The following is a 15,435-nucleotide window of genomic DNA, read 5'->3' as shown; positions in this document are numbered from 1 at the left end:
GATTGTTCTGACGTTGTGTATGATGTTGGTACTGTTGTGTGTAGTTCTGAAAGCTATTCTTAGGTTATGTTTTTTAAAAAGCTATTCTTAGGTTATGTTTTTTTAAAAACATAACCTAAGAATAGTTTTCAGAACTACACACAACAGTACCAACATCATACACAACGTCAGAACAATCAATAGCAACAACAAATACAACCACTCAGGGGTATACCGTATCAAATGTAATAATTGCGAGACAAGCTATGTCGGACGCACCGGTAGAAACTTCCTAACCCGATATAACGAACACATAAATGCGATAAAACACAATCATTTTTCCTCAATAGGACAACATGTCGCAGACTATAAACACAGTTTTACAAACATCGATAACGATATGCAAATCCTAAACATAAACCCCAAAGGCCCCCTGCTCAACATAACAGAAGAATTTTACATTACTCTAGATCAGTACACCAATCCAAATTACAACATAAATGAAATTACAGAAAAAACTAACATCATCTTCAATACAGTTATCCCCACTCTAAGAAACTCTTACCTTAAGTTAATTGACAAACAGAACGCGACACGTAACAGAAAAACATCAAACAACACACCCAGCTCCACCCCTACCCCCACAACAACAACTCTCCCTACCCCTCCTTCCCTTCCCCTCACAGCAGCTAGTATGAGCCCAAGAAGAACACGAAGTAGTACACTACAAGCTCGCACGTCAAACGCAACTCGGCTACACCAACAATAGTAAGTACATATTCAAATTTACACACATAACCTTTAGACATTCCTCCAACATAATATCTCTCATAGCTCAATCTTATCTTCCACAGATAAACATAACACCATTGCACAGCTACAAATGGGAAAGGAGCCATTACTTTGAACCCAATTTTACGGACGCCACAGGACAACAAGATTTGATTCTAACATAAGGATACATACATAGCAGAGCTGAACATATTTTAGCCGAATTTTATCCATACATCTGGCACCCTTGTTTTAAAATTGGAAAGTGTTTTATCCCACATGAAGACTAATCTTTTACTCATGCAATTTTACAACCATATCTTTTAAACTCCAAGAACAGCAGCTGAGTGTACAAATGTAAATGGGACTTAAATACGAGAGTTGATGAATTGACCAACAAGCAAGATACGAATGTTCATGTGCACGAAATGTTTTTTATATATTGTATTTTATCCTGTACATATATATATATATAAGTTAGTTTAAGTGAAGATATGTTTTATACACTAATTTTAAGACCTCAACATAATATTTTAGACATACAGTTGCAATATTGTACATACTGACATATATACCAATTCACGATAAGACATGCCCCATTTGTATGTGACTAAATGCACATCATATAACATTCCTTTGACAATGCAATTTAATCAAAGCTTCATCATATAAATATGTATTCATGGTTCAGCTGAAGATGACCTTGTATATGGGGTCGAAACCGGTCCTGTAGCTTAATATAAGCAATAAAGAAACAAGTATTGATTGGTGGAAATTCTTTCCTATTTTTAATTGTGTAATTTTAATCTTAAGCCTTGGCCGGGGTAAGGGATCTCCTCTGGGCCAAACTTGCTTCTCCTTGATTTTCTGCTGCTGCTGCTGCTGCTGCCACTCTGCCAGGGAAACGGCTGCATCATCTTGACCCCAAGTGAGTGGTGGACGAATCTCCCAACCCCCGGTGCTGTATTAGCTCTCGACCAAGGAACAGCTCCACTGAGGAATAGCCGGTGACACGGTTGATGCGTCATCGCAAGGCAAAGAGTGACTGCGGTATCTGATGGTCTCACGGTCATCAGGTCTATCAGGTGAACCCGTAGCATCCTTTTCAGCTCCTGGTTTTGTCGTTCTGATGGATTGGCCCTTGAGTTGTAGATAGGGGTGGTCCAGTGCTCCACACCCCATTCTGTTATCATTTGCTGCCACTTCCTCGACGTGAACTGACTCCCATTGTCTGACAGAATGCACCATGGATAACTGAAGCAGCTGAATACCTCGTTTTGTAGCAGGCTGGTGATGCATCCCGTCATGGCTTGAGGTATCGGAAAGGCCTCAGTCCAGCTTGTAAAGAGGTCGGTGATTACAAGGAGTCCTGTTTTACCCCGTGGTGTTCTAGGGTAAGGACCCATCAAGTGCAGGGCTATGACCTCACACGGGCGTTGTGGCCGTCTTCCTCGTTTGCTGGAATCTGCCTTCCTTTTGCTCGCCTTGGTGCAGGCACAGATGCAGTACCCCTTCACGTAGTCCAGGATGTCTTTCCCCATGTTGACCCAGATGAATCTTTTATCGGATAGGCTGATAGGTCTCTTCGCCTCCTGGATGTCGGCCTTCAGTGCTGTCGTGGAATTTCTCGAAGATGTCCGTCGCGTGCTGTGTGGGGATCACCACTACTGCAGGCATGTCGGAGAGGTGCGACCTGTACATTAAGAATCCTCCGTCAACCTTGAAGTTCTTGTAGCACATCTTTAATTCCCTCGGGACAAGTCGACTATCTATGTTCTGTCTCCTAATCCACTGCGTCATGGTCCCACAGGGCTTGTCGTCTTCCTGCCGCCATTTGATCACTCCCAGATCAAGGTCCTTCCTGATGGTCATAAGGACATGTTCCTTAGGCTCACTCTGGTGTTTACGTGAGAACTCCTTCTCGACAATGGTGCTCCTAGTTTCAGGGTCCATTGCCGGGTGCGTAAATAACCTGTCTGCTCCTATGTTCATCAGTCCTCAGACGTGACACACATCGAAATCAAATTCTGCGATAACAGACCCCATCGCATCAATTTAGATTTTGAGCCAGAGACAGAGTTAAACCATTTGAGAGCGGCGTTATCAGTGTACAGCTGGAACTTCCCTCCAAGTAGCCTCTGAATTTGCCCATGGCCCACACCACAGCTAAGGCTTCGTTCTCGGCAGTGCAGTAGCGTTGTTCGGTGGGAGATAGCTTCCTGCTGGCATACTCGATGATGTCCCTCCGCCATCACTCCTCTCCTGGAATAACACTGCTCCTAAGCCGGAGTCACTGGCATCCATCTGCAGGCACATTTTCTGTTGAGGGTCAGGATGAGCTAGACTGCAAGTGTCGCATATCGTAGTCTTAACGCCTTGGAATGCTGCATCTTCTTTGCTGGTCCATCAGAACGGGCGGTTGTTATGGAGTATATCGGTGAGTGGTATTGCCTTCTCTTCAAAGTGTGGCACGAAGCTGCTATACCATCCACACAAACCAAGGAACTGGCGTACTTGTCATTTGGTCCGCAGGTGTTCAGCTTCTTCGATAGGTCGATTCTTCTCCGGTTGCAGTTCTAAGCCATCAGAGGTTAGGACATGGCCAAGATATTCTATGCGGGACTGGGCGAAGTAGCACTTCTCCAGTTGGCAAGTCAGTCCATGAATCTTCAGTTGTTCCAGCACTTTCCTCAGGTGTACAAGGTGTTCTTGAAAATTCTTGCTATGAATTAAAATGTCATCGAGATACACTTGGCAAAAATTTCCAACATATCCTGATAATACCTTATCCATCAGTCGCACGAAGGTGGCTGGAGCATTCTTCAATCCAAAGGGCATTACTGCAAACTGGTACAATCCTCTCTGTGTCATGAAGGCGTTCAGTGGTCTAGAACTTTCCTTGACCTCCACTTGCCAGTATCCGGAGTTGAGATCCAGCGTGCTGAAAATCCTAGATCCACTTCCTTGTTTCAACGAGTCTTTGAGATCAGGCATTGGGTAGGCATCACTAACGGTCTTCTCGTTCATCCTGCGGAAGTCCATACTCAGTCGATACTCCTCATTCTTCTTCGGTAGGATGATCTCTTGAATCATCTGGATGACGAAGTTGCGCTTATTCGGGTTGATTGTATATGGACTTTGCCTTATGGGTGAGGATGCGCTGCATTCAGTGGTGTGCGTTACCGCTGTAGTCCATCCTATTTTATTAGTGATGACTTCCGGAAAGTCCTTTAAGGTGTGCCTCAGCTCCTCTTCTTCACTCAGTCGAAGATGCTTGAACTGGATATCTCCCAGGTCTACGTCGACTTCCGTATCCTTGCAAGTCCGGAGATTTCCATCGTGCCAGGCAACCCTCACGCGTCTGTCTTTTCCCAAAAAGACCTCATGAGCTGCATAGTCTAGGATCACCTTGTATTCCACCAGAAAGTCATGACCTAATGTGATGTCATGTGTCAGGTTCTGAATCACTGCAACATCAATTACAATAGGCATATTCATGCATTTAGCAGTTAGGTTAGTCTGTCCTTGGATGGAATAGGTTACCCCATCCGCTGCTCCCACCACCCTTCCGAGATGGTGAGATTTCATACGCGGTAGTAATCTAGCAACAGTCCCGTTGACAAATGAATGACTTGCTTGGCTGTCGAGTATGGCTGAAAATTTCTCGTGGCCAATCCTTAATATGATAGCTGGACGGGGTTGGCCTATTCTGCTCACTATCTGACCAATCCCTCTCTTACTTGACCAGGGTTGCTCGTCTGTCCGGTCTTGAGGCACCTTCCTGTTCTCAGTCCCATCCCCCCTTAATCCAGAATGGGCCAGATCTACTTTCTCCGACGTCAAGGTTGGGCACTTGTTCTTCTGGTGTCCCGCTCTTCCACACTGGTAGCACTTCCTAACTGCGCTGGTCTCTTCCGTAGCTTTGCTCTTGTGTTCCTCCTCCAGCTGGGCAATAATTCTGCGTAGATCATAAAAGGATCTGGGTTGTGATACTTTCTTTAAGGGTCGAATCTTATCGTGGAGTAGCTCTGTGATATCTGATTAGATCTCGTTTTCACTTCCTTCCGGGTGCAGCCACTTGAAGAGTTGGTACTTCTGTAAGACGAAGCCGCTAGCTCTCATGCCAGTGGGTTGTGCCTCAGTCAGTAGCTTCCTTTTCATGGAGCTCTTCATCCCTTCGGAATTAAACCTAGTGAGGAATTCCCTCCTGAAGTCCGTCCAGTTTAGATTTAAACCCTTCAAGTTCTTCCACCAAGTAGCGGCTTGCCCCTTTAATTGCGGTGTGATGAGTTGCATGAAGATGTCCTCTGGAAAATTAGCCCTTCCTAATAGTAATAGGTTGACTGATCCCTGGTCGAAGCTAGTCGGGTTCTCCTCTAGTCGTCTGTGGTATTCTGGAAGGCTCTCTATAATCACTTTCGGGTTTAGGTGTGCTGTATTGTCGGTTAGGTTTGAGGGGTTTAGAGGTGTGATGATATGTCCTGTTTGTGTTAATCTATCTTCTACTGTGTGAAGGATGTTTTCCCTTATATTCTGCTTATCTCCCTTGAAGGTCGGAAACCGGTTTTCTAACCTTCCTTCAACAGCAGTAATACGGCTCCCAAGATTTCCTTCGACGGCAAAGATACGGCTTTCGAAATTTCCCTCGATGTTAGAAATCCTCCCCTCAACCTGTTTTTTATGCCGGAAACCTGGATTTCCACCCCCTCCTTGAGGTTCAAGATATCCCCTTCCAGCTGGCTTACTCTACTATCGATCTGGTCAACCTGTCCCAGTTTTGACCTGATGTCCGATACCTGCTGCATTAATCGATCGGTGATGTTGCTAATTTGCAATGAAATTTTGTCATTTACGGTTGAAATTTTCGTTTTTAGGCCCTGTTCTGCTTTGTAAACCTGTGCTATCTGTCTGGTTAAAACTGAGTTAGCTTGAGAAATTTCGTCTGAAATTTTGTCTGAATGTTTGTCATGGTGCCTGCATCCTGGTCATTAAGTTAGAACACATTTTAGGGATATTTACCTCTTCTTCTGTCTCGGATTCTTCATTGACTTCGATGAAAAACTTTTCGGGATCTTCTCCTTTTCCCACGAGATATTCCCGTAGCCGCGCCTGTAGTGATTTCTTCTTCCCGTTTGTTGGGAGATTCCTTGTGGTTCTTTTGTCTTCTAGCTGTTTCAGCGACATATTCTCTAGTATGACTTGCATTTTGATCTACTACACTCGTATTCGCTCGTAAATTTTTACGTCCTGTCACGCTCGCCAGTTAACGTATCCACAAAGGCGCACACGAAATGCTGTCAGTTGGTACATTTGTTTATTCACATATATTTACAAATTAACACACACACACACATAACCTTAATCACAGTATCACAAACAAAACGCTTCACTCCGTGAACATCAACAAAGCCGCCATTTTAAACAACTGCCTATCGATTCAACATGGAGAATGCAACCACTGCATGTCACAAGTATGTTCTTGCTACACCATAACTCTACTAAACAATAACTTGTCGTTATCATCAAGACCACCTCCTTATATATGTGCCTGGCCACGCTTCTGGAAAGCTACATTACAAAAAAATACCTTCTCGAAAATTCTACCATCATCTAGTGCCTTTCTGGAAGTTACAGTGTGTTTTGAAATTCCGTAGCGGATTACAAATTATATATACAGTTAAGAATAAATTATATAATATTAATTTATAGGTAGGGAGCCTCCGTGGCTCAGGCGGCAGCGCGTCGGCCTCTCACTGCTAGTTAGCGTGGTTCAAATTCCGGTCACTCCATGTGAGATTTGTGCTGGACAATGTGGAGGCGGGACAGGTTTTTCTCCGGTACTCCAGTTTTCCCTGTCATCTTTCATTCCAGCAACACTCTCCATTCTCATTTCATGGCATCTATCACTCATTAATAAATCACTTTGGGAGTGGCGACCCCATATCGTACCAATAGCCTATATATGATTCATTCATCACATCCCTGACTCGGTCAAAGACTGGAAAACAGGTTGCAGGTTTTCATTTTCAGTTTATAGGTATTTGCATTAACTGAACTCATATGAATATTTATGTACAGCACATGTTTCATGACGTAACCTCGTACACAATACAATCAATAGACTATGTAAATAATGATAATACTAAATGAATGTACATCACAAGTAGTAGTAGTAGTAATAATAATAATAATAATAATAATAATAATAATAAATAATTTGAGCTCGATACTTGCATTATTTACCCATGGGTGAGAAAATATTGTTTTCAAGTTATATCTGTTTATCACACTTGCGTCAAGTTAAAGTGATGCTTTCATACTGAAAGGATCAGCTGTTACTGGTACCCAAGGGATGTGTAAATGCTAGTTTATTGATGCATTCTAAAGGTTCCTTTCCTGTCCCCTTAGGAGCGATTAATTTAGAGAGAGAGAGAGAGAGAGAGAGAGAGAGAGAGAGAGAGAGAGAGAGAGAGTGAGTGAGTGTGTGTGAACAGGCAAAATTCCAGCAACCCATATTCTAAGATGATAGTAGTCAATTAGTCTATGAAACTGATACAGATGACAGGTAGGAAGAGTAAAAATGTCAGAATGTCTCATTACCAGAAGATTATGAGCTATGATCCATTTGACTTTGGGGACAGCTTTGTACTTCGATATTGCATGATAGCTTCCATAGTATCAAGCCACATTATATTTCACACCACTGTGCATATTCATCATTATTCAATGGACAAATGTTGCATTTAAAAGCACCTGTCCAGCCATAACTTTATATCACCCCACGCTTGCCTTTAATTCAGTAACTGGAACTTTTAACTTGCATGCCATCTCCAGTGCCTTTATCAACTTAGTGACTTATTTGATAACTCTGCTTTCACTTCTCCTGCACAAATCCAGTAACAAGCCTATCATTTTTGTTAAATGTTTCTGTCTTCGGTCCTCTAAATGCCTGTCTTCATAATGTGCTGATATTCTTCCACTTTTCTTCATCTCTCTGCCAACATCACGTTACACTCTAAAACACTGAGCTTTTTCGCAGCATGTACATTATTATTACATTTTACCTTGTGTAAAACCCACAATTTGAAGTTTATATTGTAACCCCTCTCCTTTATTTAACTGAACTGACAAATATAATCTCCTTTGCACTCGATCTGCCATGACTAGAATATTGACCAAATCTGGATGCATTAACATAATGACACCAACCCAAGCGACAATATATTACAAGCTACAGATTGGGAGAGAATCATCAAAGCTCGATAAATTTTGGTATATTCGTGACCTTTAGCACAGCTATGATGCCAGTTTTGACTCCGGCCGCACAAGTCACTGCAGTTGACATATGATGTAGTCTTGAAAATGTTAGGCTGCACATAAAGGACTATGGTTTTTATCAGTGCATTTTAATCTAAAATCTATCTTATATTCAGGTCATTGTGGAAATTTACTTTTATTGCTCTTTATTTTCAAGTAGTAATTCATCTCACAAACTTTACAAAATATCTCACATCATTAAAGGCACTACTGTATGTTTAGTAATAAAATAATTTGTTTCTGGAAATCTATCACAAAGGATTATAGAGAAAATCCAGAAGAAAGTATAATAATAAGTGCATTGTGTTTTCTGGAATATTGATTTAAGCACCTTCAGTCCTTCTGTTAAATAGCAGATTTGGAAACCTGTTCATGATCTGTATCCAACAAGTTTACATACTAACAACACTAGTAAATAAAAAAAATATTATAACTAAGAAGGAGCAAAATTGTTACATTGTCAGAAACATGATAAAATCAGAGATATAGATAATAATAATAATAATAATAATAATAATAATAATAATAATAATAATAATAATAATAATGTACGCTATACTATACAGTACAGGACTTTTGTTTGTTAATGTGCCGCCATCTCTTTCAGAACAAAAATACTTTTGAGCACTACTGTCTCTTATCTGTTGCATTGTTATGTCTAGATTGACCGGGCGAGTTGGCCGTGTGGTTAGGGGCACGCAGCTGTGAGCTTGTATCCAGGAGGTAGTGGGTTCGAACCCCACTGTCGGCAGCCCTGAATGTTTTCAGTGGTTTCCTATTTTCACACCAGGCAAATGCTGGGGCTGTACCTTAATTAAGGCTACAGCCGCTTCCTTCCCACTCCTAGCCCTTTCCTATCCCATCATCGCCATAAGACGTATCTGTGTCTGTGCGACATAAAGCAAATTTTTTTAAAAATGTCTAGATTGTATATTCTATTAAAGACCAATATTGTGTTTTGGAAATTGTGAAAAAAAAAGTTGTGTTCTAAATTAAGTATAATATCATCGCCACTATGGCAAACTAGCGAAAGTGTGACGAACTAGGGAACCTGTAGTTCTGAAGTTTTGGTCTAGATTTTATTATTTATGTAATATCCACCCTCTGACAAAGTCTTACATCTGCAGCTTGTTCTGTATGGTTAACACACAATACCAGTCATTAAGTATGAAATTTGATTTGACATGAGTAATCACAACTTCTTTCAGCTCTCCTAATTTTTTTACAGTTTGCATATTCGTTAGTTTGCTAGAGGGGGGGATGATATATGAAGAAGCTGCTACCTTTCAAAGAATCATGAAAATGGGAGAGTACTTTTTAGCTTATTTCATGTTTGTATTTTCAGTTGATGAAATCATTTTCTTGTTGAGGCTATTAACATCTGGACTCTGTTATTTGTATTATTGAAGTATGTTTGGTAATTTCATGTCTGGTTATGCATTTATAGGAGGTGTTTGTAGCCTTGTTGCGCTCCTTCCATGCAGCACATAGCTTGATCCTTCAAGAGGAAGGCACATTGACTACATTGACTGCAGCTGTCGTTTTACCGCTTGTGGCTCAAGATAGCTACGTTGCTTGTGTGTGTAACGTTGGTGATAGTTTGGCTTATGTGTACAGTACTCAGCATGGTGTTCGTGAAATCACAAAGGGTAAGAATGTAGCGTAGTGGCCGACTATCTTGAAATATTTGTTTATTTTCTCTTTTCTTAATAAGTGGCTTTACTAGAAAGAGCTATGCTGTATATATGTTTAAGAACCACTCACAGTACCTTTCTCAAGCGTTGTGTCTCTTTGCAATACATCATCCAGTGACTGTAAACAAGGAGAGGTCCACCAAAAGGGGAAGCTGAGGAGGAGGAGGAGGAGGAGGAGGAGGAGGAGGAGGAGTAGGAACATATTATTTTAATATTTAAATTAGATTTTACTTACAAAGGATAGAAGGGTGTACTTGAATTTTTGCTGCTTCATTAATTGAATATAGATGATCTCACATTTATATACAATTCTCGTAAGGTAACATATACTGCTGTTTGTAAATCCAAAACTCGAATGATGAACCAAGCCCACTTCAAGGTCAGGAAAGTGCAGTGTTGTTGACATAGTCAAAAGTACCATAAATCATCTAGCACATACGAGAAATGTTCTCCAACTTGACCTTGTTTCAATCAATCAATCAATCAATCAATCAGTCAGTCAGTCAATACTGATCTGCATTTAGGGCAGTCACCCAGGTGGCAGATTCCCTACCTGTTGCTTTCCTAGCCTTTTCCTAAATGATTTCAAAGAAATTGGAAATTTATTGAACGTCTCCCTTGGTAAGTTATTAAGTTTGTAACAGCAGCTCTATTATTACAACCTCAGCAAGGCTGTTCTACTAAGCAGCGAGACCCTTCCCCTTCCAAGCATTTAATCTTTTGAAAACCTGAGCTTTTTTTTTTTTTTTTAAGTTAAATTGTGTTCACTTTCTGAATGTTCTGTATATACAGTGATTAGACATTATAGGGTCCACCTATTCAGTACAATAATAATGTTGTCTAGATGTAATTACAGCATTCTAAATTTATTCAGAACTAGTTTCAATGCATTTTTGCATCAGCTTCAGCTGTACAAAGAACTTAAACAGGCAATTATATAAATCTCATGATAAATATTAACTTATTTACATAAGATAAAAACTTTATGACACATACATTAAAATGGCACATGATAAAACCTTTTAATTGTAATGTTTAACTATTCTTCCTTTTCCAGCAAGTTGAAGACTTGAATCAGTAAACATACATACATGTTAATAAGAAATAAATTTACGAGCATGAGAAAGTTAATTTTCTTCTTATATGCTCAAGTAACTACCTCCATGAGTTACAACAAAGTAATTTATTCACTTCAGTTGAGGCACATCTGACATGAACAGGCATGGGATATTGTGATTGGATGTTGCGGGTAAAAAACTTGTGAAAATTTCAGCTAGAACATCTGCTGTGCTAAAGTTCTCAAGGTAGACAAGTCACTGGCTCTTAAGAACCCACAGTCAAGTCAATGAAGTGAAACAGCATTCACCACTGTCAGCATATGGAAAAGAGCTTGCTTTCTAAAGTGTCAATCATTGCAGATATAAAAATGAAACCCTCTGACCCATTAGATGGAAATGTGAGATTGCAGCCACTTCTTGCCTGTAGCACATAAATGACACATGCAATATGATGATAATAATAATGTTATTTGCTTTACGTCCCACTAACTACTTTTACAGTTTTCGGAGACGCCGAGATGTCGGAATTTAGTCCCGCAGGAGTTCTTTTACGTGCCAGTAAATCTACTGACACAAGGCTGACGTATTTGAGCATCTTCAAATACCACCGGCCTGAGCCAGGATCGAACCTGCCAAGCTGGGGTCAAAAAGTCATCACCTCAACCGTCTGAGCCACTCAGCCTGGCGCAATGTGATAAACTTATTCCAAACTTGAAACAAGCTTGCTAGATTATACAAAAATCTTACCATTGAAGCAAATAGTCTTCAATTCCAGGGGAAGTCAAGAAGCATTTAATATGCTTTTCACTCTTGCTTGTAAATTTGAAAGAATATTAGTGTTAAACCCATTAGTTGAAACTGTACCGGGCGAGTTGGCCGTGCGCGTAGAGGCGCGCAGCTGTGAGCTTGCATCCGGGAGATAGTAGGTTCAAATCCCACTATCGGCAGCCCTGAAAATGGTTTTCCGTGGTTTCCCATTTTCACACCGGGTAAATGCTGGGGCTGTACCTTAATTAAGGCCACGGCCGCTTCCTTCCAATTCCTAGGCCTTTCCTATCCCATCGTCGCCATAAGACCTATCTGTGTCGGTGCAACGTAAAGCCCTAGCAAAAAAAAAAAAGTTGAAACTGTGCATGTGAATTGAGTTTGATGGCAGGAATATAGGACACAATTGGAAAGGGAATGTTTGCATTACAAACTACAAAATTTACCCAAAAGTCTTATCTCTTCCCTGCAGACTGTAATAATTATAAGGTGCCCACACTGCACAATCTGTGCAGGAAATCTTTGTACATATCCTGATTGTTTGGTGGATTGAACAGTGTTATCAGTTGCATGTAGGCAACCAGTTTGTGAGGCGGTGTGCTTCGTGTTTGCCATATATTCACTTAAACGGGGGTGACGTGACACATGGAGCTGCGATACTGACCACGTTTTGTCGAATGCTTGGAGGCATGCAAATGGAACAACAAAAGTCAGTGGGGTTTTGGTGATAAGTTCTGGTGATACATAGGTGTTTTACAAATAAAATAATGTAAAACCATTGCAAAGATGACCACATGTTGACAGAGAATGACCTGCATTGTAGGAGGCTGCCAACAAGCTGCAGTGCAGTATTTGTTGAGGAAGTACAAAGTTTGATCTTGGAAAATTATTGTTTGATGGTCAGGTAAATTGCTGCCAACATTAGTATTAATATACATTCTGTACATGATATTCTGAATGAGGATTTGGTCACATACTGGGAGGCATAGAAATATCTACCTAGACTACTTTTGTAAGAATAGTACCATGTCTGCAGGATATTCATTACAAATTTTCTGCCAAGCATCACTTACTGTAGCTTTGAGCAGGAATCCATTAGTTTGCTTACTTTCTATAATATGTATTACGGTGTTCTCCCCAGAAATTTTTGTCACCCGGGTGGCAAAAATGAGCAGCTGGGCCGGAAATACTAATGATCAAATTTCAGTTTGTTCCCCTCAGAGCATTAACAATAATATCAGACAGGTAAACATCAACTGTGAAAATGAACTATTTTAGTGTTATTATCACATATAAGACAAGAGTATTTTGAACTTATCGTGTTCTGCTGCTCGTTCACCATTATGTAACACAGGGACTTACCACTCTGTTGCTGTGGAGTGCCATGCGGAATCTAGTGCTCGCTCGTGGACACTGATCGCGCACGATACTACGTGATAGTCAAGCTGAACATTTGAACTCGGGTGTAATTGATGCATTGTGCTGACAATAATGAAGATTGATCATTTAAATAAACAGTTTCACAGTACTTACATTTTAATTTGGAACCCCTTTGACTCACATATATATTAATGTTATGAAACTAACGCATATCTAGTTTGTGTTAGCCAGGCGGTGCACCTATTAAAAAGGTCCTAGGGAGAACACTTAGGGAAATAATTTCCAGAAAGGAGAGAAATTTGAACTACACATTCTCAGCTTTTTTTCATATTGGTCTATACTCTTTAGAGCAACAGAAAATTCACGGTCAAGACAAAAAATTTGAATAAATGTCGACTTCATGTGCCTTGGTTTACAGCTGTATTCAAACAAAAGCGCATTGAAGCACACTCACAAACTGCATGGTTCTGCCACTGCCTTATAGATTCTCACTGGTCGTGACTCTTGTGAGAGTTAACACCGTGTTAGCTAACAGTTCCCAGGAAGTGTTTTATTGTTCTTTTAACTAAGATTGAATAAACCGGGCTTTAAAAGAATAACCCTATACAAGATCACATGCAGTATTCTTGGCTAATACATTCTCAATGGCCTTCTATCGTTTGATTCAGTTCTGAATTGTTAAGGAATGTAGAACGTTTTGGAACAATAAATAAAACAAATTGTCCATTGTATTGTTCTTGACAGTCTCAGGCTTGCTCTGATGCAAGGTTTTGTCCCAGACTAAACATTCCTATTCAGCAGTTGTATTTCAACCCCTCTTTGGGCTACTTCAATTCCTCCCCAACCATTTAAATCACTTTTCTTTTAATCTTCTAGTTTAAATTTACAAGAAATATTTGCTATGAATCTTTCACAAACATTCCAAATATAGAAAAGGGTTTGAAATATAATATACAGTTTGGAATATAATTTCAATCCAATAAGTGATATATTCTATAAAATATTTTTCTTCTGGATTATTTGGCAGTCATCTAAAAGAAAAAGCTGACTTTGATACAACTTGCCAATGAATTAAAATATATACTGAAGAACTGAAAGCATGGTCAAAATGTACTGTTCAGAAACATTAAAAATGAATTGACTATTTTGGTATAGTTGTACTGTTAATTTATACTGAAAAGTAGGGGAATTAATCAAATTTTAAATCACCCCAAGTTTTTATGTTTTCTTAACTAATGACATAAATTGAAATATTTTGTTCACTAGATCTTCTGCATAACTGGCTTTAAACTTAACCATCATGGCTAGTAATTGGAAGTTCAAGTAAATCTTAACATTATTGACTGAAAGTATATGCTGATTATTTCTGAAGAATATATCTATGATAAAATTTCTAAATCTGTGAAATTCTGTTCTTTTTGTATCAAAAAAGGTACACATTTACATGTTTGGGTTAGTTTCATGTCTCTTTTCCACTTTCTGAGATACTACTACTACTACTACTACTACTACTACTACTACTATAGTTATGTCATGAGCATCAAGGTCAAATCTCATCATGTAATGTGGCATCTGTTTATAATAGTATGGTACATGGAATTTCATTTCAGTTACTTGACTAGAAGTCCTGGTGATAATGATTACAAAATCTCTTCTCTTTTCATCATGCATAACTTTTTCCAACTTCAGTCAAGTTTCTCTTTCATGACGAATTCACTTTTTCTTGGTATGTCATAAGAACTTCTAATGTGTCAAACAATTGTTAATAGAAAAAGACTGGTAGCACTCCTAAATTTAGCAGGTAAATGCAGTAGAACTTGGTTATAACAACATACAAAGGACCTGATCTATTGTGTTGTTATAAACAAGTGGTGGTGTAACCAAGATTTACCGGAATACTGTCAGTCAAGTGAGATGGAAAATGATATAGAACAAAATTTAATTAGGCTGATTTTATGTTATGCATGTTCACTTCTAATCCTGATGTTGAAGTACGAAATCGATGTACATACAGTACAGTATTGAATTTCATCAAAGAGTTTCAGCTTGTATTATTAAACTTACAACTACAGTGCAGTATGTAGAGTGTACACTAAGCTTCTTCATTTAGAATAATGAGTACTTTTTGTCTCCCTTCTCCTGCTTGCCCAACACACACTTCCTTAATTACGTTCTATGATTATAATTTTGCATCACAATTACTTTGAACATTCCCCTACCTTCGTAGAACATGTTCATAACCCCATGGCTGATAGAGTAGACTTTTCTTCTTCCTCTACCAAGCAAGATGGCTATGCAGTTTAGCTCGCTTAGTTTTGAACTTGCTTTCTGGAGATGGTGAGTCGAATCCCATTGTTGGCAACCTTCAGTATAGTTTTCTGTGGTTTTCCATTTTCACATAAGGAAAATACAAGGCTATAAGACCACAGGAACTTCCTTCCCAGTCCCAGCCCTTTCTTATTCCATAGTCA

General features: G+C 39.7%; 1 protein-coding gene across 1 annotated transcript in view; it reads left to right on the top strand.

The window, feature by feature from the left end:
- The window catches only part of LOC136864106 (PP2C-like domain-containing protein CG9801), a 278,336-nt gene that overhangs the window by 242,806 nt on the left and 20,095 nt on the right, over positions 1-15,435 (top strand). Inside the window, exon 4 of the mRNA XM_067140681.2 lies at positions 9,515-9,716. Coding sequence (XP_066996782.2) covers positions 9,515-9,716 — 202 coding nt within the window. The remainder of the gene's footprint in view (positions 1-9,514; positions 9,717-15,435) is intronic.

Source organism: Anabrus simplex, chromosome 2 (assembly GCF_040414725.1).
Source record: "Anabrus simplex isolate iqAnaSimp1 chromosome 2, ASM4041472v1, whole genome shotgun sequence".
Classification (NCBI taxonomy): domain Eukaryota; kingdom Metazoa; phylum Arthropoda; class Insecta; order Orthoptera; family Tettigoniidae; genus Anabrus; species Anabrus simplex.
This window is presented reverse-complemented; position numbering and strand designations above follow the sequence as displayed.